General features: G+C 50.3%; 1 protein-coding gene across 8 annotated transcripts in view; it reads right to left on the bottom strand.

Moving 5' to 3' along the window:
- Window positions 1-9,509, bottom strand: part of MON1B (MON1 homolog B, secretory trafficking associated) — a 9,749-nt gene extending 240 nt beyond the window's left edge. The window contains exons 1-6 of one of the 8 annotated variants that reach the window (XM_034940759.3): window positions 8,453-9,509; window positions 7,756-7,913; window positions 5,600-5,938; window positions 4,231-5,050; window positions 3,703-3,850; window positions 1-1,301 (exon numbers count right to left, since the gene is read on the bottom strand). The exon at window positions 1-1,301 is cut by the window's left edge and continues 240 nt beyond it. In XM_034940759.3, coding sequence (XP_034796650.1) covers window positions 1,101-1,301; window positions 3,703-3,850; window positions 4,231-5,050; window positions 5,600-5,938; window positions 7,756-7,903 — 1,656 coding nt within the window. In that variant the 5' untranslated portion in view covers window positions 7,904-7,913; window positions 8,453-9,509 and the 3' untranslated portion in view covers window positions 1-1,100. Of the gene's footprint in view, window positions 1,302-3,702; window positions 3,851-4,230; window positions 5,051-5,599; window positions 5,939-7,755 lie in introns of all 8 variants that reach the window. The other 7 variants (XM_055099519.2, XM_055099518.2, XM_003829552.5 and 4 more) reach the window with 7 other exon arrangements.
- Window positions 9,510-11,089: the final 1,580 nt, after the last annotated feature.

Here is an 11,089-nt window from a genome sequence, read left to right as displayed (position 1 = left end):
GTTAAAAAAGAAACCACTTGAGGGTGAAAGGCTTTTCAGCACGCATGCGTGCAACCCGCGGTTACGCCCGCGGTTAAATCAGGAGTCAGCTCTGGGCAGGCGCAGAACACACTGCGGCCCTGATTGCCGGCACACATGCTACAACCTTGAGGCTGTAACTCCACAAACAAGGGCAGAACTAGGGTAATGGCCAGTTGGGGAGTGAGGGTAGTGTGCACACATACAAAACCCTAGGGAGGTCTCTCCTGCTTTAGGCTGCTTGTCTTGTGCAGGTTGTCAAAGTCTGGGACAGACGTGCATGTGCTATGTGGTGGTACACAATAGTTCGAGTCTGTTTTCGTTTACAAATCCTCATCAAAGAGTTCATGAGAGAGGGTTACTTATCTCTGTTTCACAGATGAGTAAAATGAGGCTTAGAGGCTAAGTGCATCTCCTATGTAAAAATGCTGGATTTCAGCCACCGTGTGCAGTCAGGTGCTGTGTCCTGGGTTCCACAGGTGGACACTGAAGGCCACCTTCTCATTAATGTTAGCAGCAGCCAGCATTGAGGGCGGGTCATTTCTGGCAGGGTAAAGATGAAAAAAGTACAAGAAGGGCAAAGGAATATCCTTGTGGGTCTTACTTTTAGGCCTTTTATGTAGTTTTTTTCTTTAAAATACCCTCAGGCCAGTCCCAAGCATAGCCTGGCCCTGAAGTGCCAATTCCAGCACCCCTGTGGGCCACCCTAGACACCTTGGCCAGATCTGGACGCTCAGGGCTGAGATTCAACTAGGAGGCAGACCACGGAAGCAAGTTTGGAGGGGACAGTCCCTGACAGAGGCTAGAGCATCATCCAAGTGGAGGAGATGAGACAGAGGGAAGGGAGAGGGAGGCCTAAGGATTTCCCCAGAGGGGGAGGTGCATGACCGGGCAGGGAAAGCAGCCTGCTCGCCTGGCGGCTGCCACCATCTCTCTCATCGGCGGGCCCTCAGACCTTGCCCCATTGCTTAGGGAGACAATGACTGGCCACAGACACACCCCCACACACATTTCCAGGGTAGACAGAAGGTAAAAAACAAAGTGGTTGCTCCCAGCACTGCCTGGTCTGGGAGCTCCAACTATCAGAGTCCAGTGAACAAGCCATTATGGGCAGCTTGGTCCGTAGAGGTGGCTGGTGGTGTGGAGTACTTGGGTGGGTAACGAATGAAGAGCCGGTCCTCCTCTTTCTTCACCCAGCGCAGGAGTTTGGTCACTACCAAGATTGCACCTGCCTTGGTCACCAGAGGGCTGAGGCAGGTATAGAGCTCGAATTTGGAGGTCACCTGGGGGTTTGGGAGGAGACAGAGTCAGATGGGCCAGAGCTGGCTATGGACAATCCTGCCTACCCCAGTGCAGCTGCATGTCTGCCTCCTGTAACCTGGAACATGTACCTGGCAGCACCTCCTACCGGGTGCTGCCTAGATACTGGGCTAAGGTAGGTAAGCTGATATTGTGCAATTTCAGCTGGACCTGGTGACTTCAACTGGGTGATGCTGGTTGTGTGTGTGGGTACTCTCTAGACCTGTTTGCTCATTGGGAACTGGGGAAAACAGTAACAATGTTTAATATTCTGTCAGTAACCTATTGTGTACAAGGTCCTGCTCTAAGCTCCTACAACTATGTTTTCATCATCTACAGCCAGGGAATAATATAAAGAGGAACTCAATTTATGCCTCATACCACATGGAGAGGCCTGACCCCACAAGGTCACTAGCGCCTTTCCTGTGCCACCTCCCAGAGCTCTCCCCTTCACTCCCTCTGCTCCGGCCACTCTACCCTTTCCTTGCTATTCCTCAAACATAGCCAGGCTTGGTTCCACCTCATAGCATATCAGTCCTTTCCCTCTGCCAGGTGTACTCTTCCTCCTAATATCCACGTAGCTCAATACCTCCCTACTCCACTCAGATGCCATCTGCTCAGGGAGGCCACCCTGATCACTTGGTTTAAAATTCTGCTCCTAACATATATTTTGTTTGTTTTTGTTTTTTTGTTTTTGACGTAGAGTCTTACTCTGTTGCCCAGGCTGGAGTGCAGTGGCACGGTCTCGGCTCACTGCAACCTCCGCCTGCCAGGTTCAAGCGATTCTCCTGCCTCAGCCTCCCGAGTAGCTGGGATTACAAGCGCATGCCACCACATCCAGCTAATTTTTTGTATTTTTAGTAGAGATGGGGTTTCACCCTGTTGGCCAGGCTGGTCTCGAACTCCTGACCTTGTGACTCGCCGCCCACTCCCCCCAACTCCCACCCCGACTCAGCCTCCCAAAGTGCTGGGATTATAGGCGTGAGGCACCGTGCCTGGCCCATATCTTGGTTTTAAAATTCCAATCTCTACTAAAAGGTACAAGGGCTCCATGGAAAAATGGCTGAGTTGAGGACTGGAATAGAGAAAGTCAAGTAAGATGTGCTCACATAGTGAAGGGGACGTGTCAGAGACACAGGGATCAGCCTGGCTAAATCAGGGTACCCACCAGCTAAATCAGAGGCAATCTGAACACCAAAATAAATGCTAGCGAAGGATTTTAGCTCACTGAATTAAAGAAAAATCCATGAGACAATATTGATAGAAAATTAAAAATTCAATAAATAGGAGAAGGAAAAGTTATTCCTTTTTGTTTTTGAAATGGAGTCTCACTCTGTCGCCCAGGCTGGAGTGCAGTGGCGCGATCTTGGCTCACGGCAACCTCCACCTCCCAGGTTCAAGCGATTCTCCTGCCTCAGCCTCATGAATAGCTGGGACTACAGGTGCACACCACCACGCCCAGCTAATTTTTGTATTTTTAGTAGAGACGGGGTTTTGCCATGTTTGGCAGGCTGGTCTCGAACTCCTGACCTCAAGTGATCAGCCTGCCTCAGCCTCCCAAAGTGCTGGGATTACAGACGTGAGCCATCACGTCCGGCCCCATGTTACTCTTTATAGTAAAATCCCAGCCAATAAATGTACAAAGAATGATGGAGTTAGGAAAACCACCATCTGACCAGGCGTGGTTTTCACCACGCCCTTTATAACTCTTTATAAATATAAAAACTCTTTATATTGTTTTTGCACCTTCTAAGTCTAAAGTTATTTGAAAATGAAAGTTAAAAAAATTTAAAAACAAAATTCTTAGCCTAGGACAATACCTGATCCACAGCAGTCATGCAATAAATTAATAAATATGCATTACATGGCAGGTGCCATTTCTAATGAGGCCCCCTTCACTGGCCTCCCTTAGTAGCTGACCTTTAGCAAACCCATAGGAAGTGAGGGCTGGAGCCCAGAGGAGACCAAAGGGAAGGATACCCCAGGTGGAGGGCACAGCAAGGGACCACGCCTGTAGTGTCTGAGGAGTGCTGGGGACTCATGGAGTCACAATGAGCTGGTGATGAATGGGGTGCCTCCAAACACATGGATTGGGCTACTGGGGAATCGGCAGGCACAGCAGTGGTAGTTAATGGGGCCTCTGGAAAGTCAAAGACACTGTCCTGGTTGCTAATCTGGGAGAAGCACACAGGAGGGTGAGGCTAATGTCGGATTAGAGACACGGTCATTAGTTGTCAGGGGCTTCAAAGATGTGTGTGTAAAGGCAGGGACAGTGTTGCAGGCAAGGCTGTGTTTGGTGGAGGCGCTATGGCTGGAGGGGATACAATATAGGGAAAGGAGGCTTGAAGTGGGTAATTAATTCACTCAGAGCCCTGCCCAACTTACCCAGGCCAGTAGTGTCTCCTTCTCAGCCACGTGGTAAATGAGGCGCAGGGGTCGGGAGGTGCTGTGGAGACGAGCATGCAGGCGGTGGTACAGGTCCGACAGCCGCTGCCGCTCCTCCTCTCTGCTGTAGGGGGCCTCTAGCTCAGGGCTGCCATGATGGAGGGAGGTGGAGGACAAGGTTAGTCCAGGGCCTTCTTGGCTGGCCCATTTCCTCCCTCAGTCTAGAGATTTCAATGAAGTTAGGGAGCTGAGCCTCTCCCATGAGACTTGAGGATTCTCAGGGGTTGGAGGCTGACCTTCCCTCATCAAACTAGGAGATTCCCTGAGTACTAGGGCCCTGCTGTCCACCAGAAGAGGGGGATTCCTTTAGGTCTGTGGCTGATGCTACATCATCACACAGAGACTTGTTCTCTTCCCTCTTTCTTAAGCATGGCCGGTTGTCTCTCCTGACTCACATCCCTGAGATGCTGAACTTCCTGGTTTGACAGGCCTTCCCACCCAGCCAGTTGCCTTAGGGTCAGGGCCTACCTGGTAAACTGGGGCAGTTGGCGGTGGTGGTCAGGGATGTCCAGTGGCTTATACAGGAAGTGCCGGAGGCCCGGCGCCCCGACAGCCTGCACGCTGTAGGCAGGAGCACTGGCTGATGAGGCATTAGAGAAGCTGGCAGCCTCCCCAAGGGCACGCATGGCACCGAGGGCATGCATCCCATCTTCGACCAGGCGCCGGCAGGCGGCCATGGCATGGAAGGCTTCACGTTGGGTGCCAAGCAGCAGCAGGCAGACAGGCATAGCATCCAGGCGGGCCACGTAGGCGTAGAAAAAACCATCAGGGTTGAAGCGGGGCAGGCACACAGGTGCCCAAGCCTCACCCGCCGCAAAGGCTGGTGCACCCACCCAGTCGAGCAGCAACTGCAGGTCAGCTGGGTCCAGCCGGCACTCGGCCAGCACATTCCGCTCCTGGGCTGCTGTTATCAGTCGACCGCCTACTGCCAGCACTGACAGCGCCAGGCCAGGCGCTGTGCAACGTCGGAGGAGCGCACCTAGTGCGTCTCGCAGCGGGCGGGCAAGGGGCACACAGCGCACGGCACCCAGGAGCAGGGCTCCTGGGTCCTGCTCCATACTGTCCAGAAGTCGGTCCAGTGTGCGCTCTGAGCCAGCCAGCAGGCGGCGGAGGTCATAGTTCTGCTTGTGTGCGAAGATGCGGGCGACACTTGCACGTGTAAGTGTGCTCACGATCTGTGCGTGCACAGCTAGCAGCTCCCCCCGCAGCTGGGCTGCTGACTGAGAAGTCCGTGACATGGCCACGAGCAACAGTGGGCCCTGTTGTAGGAACACCAGCTTGTGGTCCTCTAGGGAAGGAAGGGGTAAGAAGGGGGGGTACAGCTGGATCAGGAATGACCAGAGGGAGACAGTGGGGCTCTTCTGCCCTCTCCTACCATACACACACCAGGCCGGAGTCCACATGCTCACTCTATGGGCACCTGGACTGGGGTAAGGACAAGCTGGAGGAATCTGGACATTTGCAGAGACATGATGGGATGGACAAAGGAACAAGTAGGTTAGATATACAGCAAAGACCAAGGGCAGGCGGGTAGAGATGGTACAAGGGCTGACACAGAGTCAGAAAGACACAGCTCAGCCACACAGCCCCCACAGTTATCCTCTCAGGTGACACAGAAGTATCCAGCTAGTCACTCAGATCCCAGCAAGTCAATCATTAAGAAACCAGCAGGCCAGACAGAGATGAACCCCCCCACCTCCCGCCACTGACAGTTAGAGCTCTGGCTGACCATCCACACACATGGACCCAACCCTGGCTGGCTGGATAGTGCCTGAGGCAGACAGACCTACCCGTGCCAGCCATATTCCCAGTCACTGTCCCCCATTCTGCCTCCCACCTGTTTGCTCACCAGCGTAGATGGCACGGATGGCATCTCCCGCACTCTGCACAAAGGACACCAGGGCGGTCATTACACCCATGGTAGCCGACAGCGCCTCCACACTACCATACCGCGAGTAGATGGGCTTGCCAGCCTCACTCAGCACAAACACATGCTTCCGCTGGCTGCGCCACTCCTCATCACTGGGGTCCCCGCCCTGGCCTCCAGAGCTACTCTCAGGGCTACGTGTGGGACTATTCTCAGGGGCTGCAGGACTCCAGAGCCGAGAGGTGCTTGACAGGCCCTCTGACTGGGGCGGTGGTGATGGGCTGGGTGGCTGGTCCTTGTCCTTGGATCCTGAAAGGGAGCCCCTGGTGGGTCATCTGCATGTGAACTCCTAACTAATCCCACATCCCCAAGGGCCCACCAAATATCTACTGGCCCCTCCATGACCCCTGCATGCTGACGCAGAACTCCAAGTGTCTCCTATGCCCCTCAATGACCCGATGACTGCCCTAGGACCCCGCAATGATCTCCACTAACATTTAGGTTCCAATGAACTTCCTAAAACCCTAATAAACCAACATATTCTCATTGTTATTCCACTGGACCTGCTATGTTCCTACAGACCAATTACTTCCCTTTCAATCACTGTTATTCCAAAGTCTTCAAAGTACCCCATTGACTCTGGATGACGATTATTCATCTTCAATGATCCCCCATTAACTCCTCTGACCGCTATTTTTTCTCCTGATATCTGCTCACCCAATGGCCACCATTAACATCTATTAATATCTTAAGTGTTTGAATGCCCCAACCCCCGCTACTACCCTATCAGTGATGCCCACTGATACCTGATGACCCCTACTAACTCTCCTGGTTGCCCATTTATATTCTTGGTAATGTCCACTATTTCTCCCAATGACTGTCGTTAATATCCACTAACACCCAGATATTTAGGACTCCCCTAATCCACTATTCACTCCCACTGTGGTTCACAAACACCCCAATGACCCCACATTAACAATCATCAACACCTGGTTTTTCAATGACCCTCCATGACTGCCCTGATCCACAATTTATTCTACTCCATGTCTACTCCCCCCTACCGCCAACAATGACCATCATTAACCTCCACTAACACCCAGCACTTCAGAGACCTTCAGTCACTCCCCTGACCACCTTCAATCTCATTGGTATCCACTCCCCTCCCTACAGTAACCATCATAATATCCACTAACACACAAGACTTTAATGACTTCCATTGCCCCTACCCATGACCATCATTAACATTCACTAAAACCCACAACTTCAACAGCCCCTACTGACACATCCATTTATTCCCATTGATTTCCATTCATCCCCCAATGACAACCATTATTATCCATGTGCAACTATGTCTCAATAATTTTCCCATAAAATCCCAATAATTGCATATTCTGTCACTGACATTCACTGACACTCCCATGTCCCCAAATATCATTACTCCCTCCTAATAACTGCTCTCACCTGATATTAATTCCCAAGTCCTCAACCTCCCCATCCACATTTATTCTCAGTGAGGTCCACTGATCCTTCCCAATGACTCCATTTACATCCACTAATTCCAAAGTGATCAATGGCACAGACTTCTCAGTGACTTCCATTAAATCCCAAATGAACAACTTTACACATCCACTAACATTTGGTTCCTTAAAGACTTCCCCAACAGTCTACAAGTGACTTCAATGATGTAAATACTCTGAGTGCCCATCGAACTCCACTGATTCCCCTTCCCACTTCTATTATTTAATAAATAACACCCTACTCCTCAAAAACACTAACTTCTCAACAGTCCTCCTCTGTTGGGTCTACTGACTTTCTTCAGCGCATTCTTTGATCTAAACACTCTAAATCCTCAGTGACCCTCTTTGGTCCTAACAGCCCCCTTTTTGATTCCTCAATGACCTAAACTCACACCAAACCCCCAGTGAACATCCGTTGACACCCAATGACTTCCTCAATGATGTAAACTACACCATGTGTCCACAGTGACCTCCTCCTGACCCGGCGATGGTTTAAGCCACTTCTCTTAAGTCCCAAGACTCCCTACTGGTCACCCACTGACCCTTCCCCCGTCCAACAATGACAACCCCTAAGGATTCCTTTTAAGACCCCACTAAGTGGAGTCATACCTGTTTCCTCCAGGCCCTCGTCTTCGGGATCCGGCGGGACCGCGTGAACCCCTCCACCTTCTCTAGCTTCCTCACTGGGGAACTGCGTGTCCTCCAAGTCCTCCGCGCCCCCGGGGGCCGGGGCAGCAGTGTCTCCTCCGACCTCCATCTGCACATCCCTGAGTGGGAGGGGAATCGAGGGTGACGGGCGGTGAAAGAAACTTCTGAAAAGCCTTTATAGAGTCAGGCCCCCTTGGACACACTCCTACTGCTCATTTCCCCACGGATTTCAATAGGACGAGACATCCAAAATCATGCCCAAATACGTCCCCCCTCCAACACTTTCCGAAAAGAGGAGACTCTACTGGGCCTCAGGAAAGAGATATACAAACACCTGTTTTAACCCCGAATCTCAATTGGCCGGATACCATTACTTCCCCGTAGCGGTGGTGGCATCACACTTCCGGGTGCGGCCCGGGAGGTGCCACACTTCCGGGTACGTCCCCTCCCAGAAGACACTTCCGGTTGCGGAGCTTTATTGGCTCCTCGCGGCGTCCCTCTCCCGCCGCCTACGGGTGTCCCCTCATAGTTGAGATGGCGCGGGCCACTTCGGATCTACGTCAGGTCTGTTCGGGAGCGCAATGAGCCCTCTCTGCACTCCTTTCAACGGATCTGGCTACGGCTGCTAACCCAGGAGAGCGAGGCCCACTTCGCTTACCGGTGGTTGGCGTGAGGGGGGACGCGGCTCGCTCTAGCCAATCCCGGGGTACATAGGGCGCGACCGCCTTCTTTCTGGGCCAATCGAGATAAGCCGCCTCATTTCCCCGCTGTCTACGCCCCCCGCCAAATCCTAACCAATACTGTGCGTTGTGTTGCGTTTGCACACGCCCATCCATTGATTGACGTCTCCCTCGACCCAATCGAAGACTCGAGCCTATTCCTTGTTTCACAAGAGGACTTTTGCAGCGTAAGTCCCGATGGATACCTGTGCCGGACCCACAAACGGTCTCTCCCAGAACTGAGGCAACTCCACTTTCTCTTATCCCTTAACCCTGCCAAGAAAGTCAAGGGAGGGGAGAGGCGCGAATGCTTGACGGGCAGTCGCCGCTTCTAATCAGCGTGCCGCGCCAGCAGCTCCGTACCCTGCCGGGTTCCCACGTCTACCTGCAGCTGGGGGAAGAACTCTGCCAGCCCAGGACAGGGGCGGGCACTCACTTGGACCAGGACCTGCCCGACGCCCCCGGTCCGCCGGGCGAACGGGTCGTCACTTTCTGTGATCAGTTTGGGAAAAGGCCTGGGGGCCCTGCCACGGGCGAGCGTGGGAACCCAGGGTTCGAATTCCCGCCCCGACGCTGCTTCCGGACCGAAAGCCCCCTGAACGCCTTGCCCCAAGTGCCCTGGGCCTTGGTTTCTCCATCAGTGAAACAATGATGGGAATCGCTTGACGTGAAGTGAGTGGAGGTGCTGGCACACTTCGAGTGATTGCTAAGTGGAAGCCTTTGGTACTAGTTAGGATAATTATTTTAATTACAGTATAGTTAGGGTAATGAATTCCAAATACCAGTGTAGCATCATATGCCTTATATACAACAGGTAATCGATAAGTAATAAATATTAAATTTATATAACAGAAACAATGGATAAATTTATGTGCATACAAAATATATTTACCTAATACATTTAGAAGTATATAATATATAATAAACATGTAAAAAAGTACAATAAAATAACATCTCATAAGCAAACTTATTTATTAATCTCGCTGTGTTACCCAGGCTGGAGTGCAATGGCAAAATGTTGTTGACTCATTGCAGCCTCCGTCTCCCGGGTTCAAGCAATTCTCCTGCCTCAGCCTCTGGAGTAGCTGGGATTACAGGTGCCCGCCACCACGTCCGGCTAATTTTTGTATTTTTAGTAGACATGGGGTTTCGCCATGTTGGCCAGGCTGGTCTTGAACTCCCGACATCAGGTGATTCACCCGCCTCAGCTTCCCAAATTGCTGGGATTACAGGAGTGAGCCATCATGCCCAGCCCAGGGCTACACACTTTAAACAACCAGATCTCGCAATAACTCCCTCAGTCACTGTCACCAAGAGGATGATGCTAAACCATTCATGAAGGATTCACCCCCAAGATCCGATCAACTCCCACCAGACCCCACCTTCAATAATGGGGATTACCATTCGACATGAGATTTCGGTGGGAACATAGATCCAAACCTTATCAGGGGAGTAGAGGAATAGTCACGCCTTCATCTAGCTTTGTCAATCTGCATTTTTACCTCAGAGGAAGCAATCAGATATGCATTTGTTTCAGGTAAGCAGAGGGATGACTTGGGGTTCGCTCCTTTGTCTCGCACCTGTGAAGATAAACTATCAATTTACGTTGTCAGGGTAAAATTCAACAGAACCGTTTTAGGGTAAAGATCTTGCAGCCCACAAGGAATCCCTAGAGGGCAAATTATGAGGGAAGTATGTAGCTTTATCTTTGTAAATATCTTATTTAGGGATAAACTGGGAGGCAGGTTTGCCTGATGCAGTTCCCAGCTTGACTTTTACCTTTGGCTTAGTAATTTTGGAGTCCTGAGATTTATTTTCCTTTTACACCTGCCTTGTATTTCAACAAAACCATATCACAATTAGGCTCCTTTTAAAAATTCTTGCTGATGTGCTCTGTGAACTTTAATGATTGTTTTCCAGGGAAAATGGCAGAACTAAGAACAATTGTCACACAGTCTCTTATCTGAAACCCTTAGTGCCAGATGTGTTTTAAATTCACACTTTTTCCTGATTTTAGAAATGAAATTAGGTGCATGTGCCATGTATTATATAGAGCCCAGCAAGGGACTGGGAAACACCTGATAACTAAACTCATTTTTTCTGAGTGAAACTTTTTATTACTCCCAGTAAGAGAAACACTAAACCGTCTTATGTTAGTTTAGTTCAGGTTTTACCTCCAAGTGAGCTTTTAAAAATTATTTTTCTGGAGCTTTTTGGATTTCAAAACTGCAGACATAAGTTTATGGAGCTTTATTAGCATTCCATATTTGATGATTTGCCACTGTAAACAATTTCTACAATCAAAGATGAGAGATGGGAACAAGTGAAGGAACATAGAGCCATCTCTGGTGTGTCTGCCTTTTTTTTTTTTTTTAATCAGAAAAGCAAAGACCAAAAATATCTCAACAAACCTCTCCAGTAGATTTTAAGTTATGGCTCATGGCTTGAACTGCAGAGTGTTTACAAATTGTAGACACACACACAGACACAGAGTTTTTTTCTGTTTGTTTGTTTGTTTTTTTAACAGATCAAAGATGTCTTTGTGACATTATATATGTTTATACTTCCTGACTTTA

This window comes from Pan paniscus, chromosome 18, assembly GCF_029289425.2.
Source record: "Pan paniscus chromosome 18, NHGRI_mPanPan1-v2.0_pri, whole genome shotgun sequence".
Classification (NCBI taxonomy): Eukaryota; Metazoa; Chordata; class Mammalia; order Primates; family Hominidae; genus Pan; species Pan paniscus.
The sequence above is the reverse complement of the archived record's forward strand: the minus strand, read 5'-3'. Positions and strand labels throughout refer to the sequence as shown.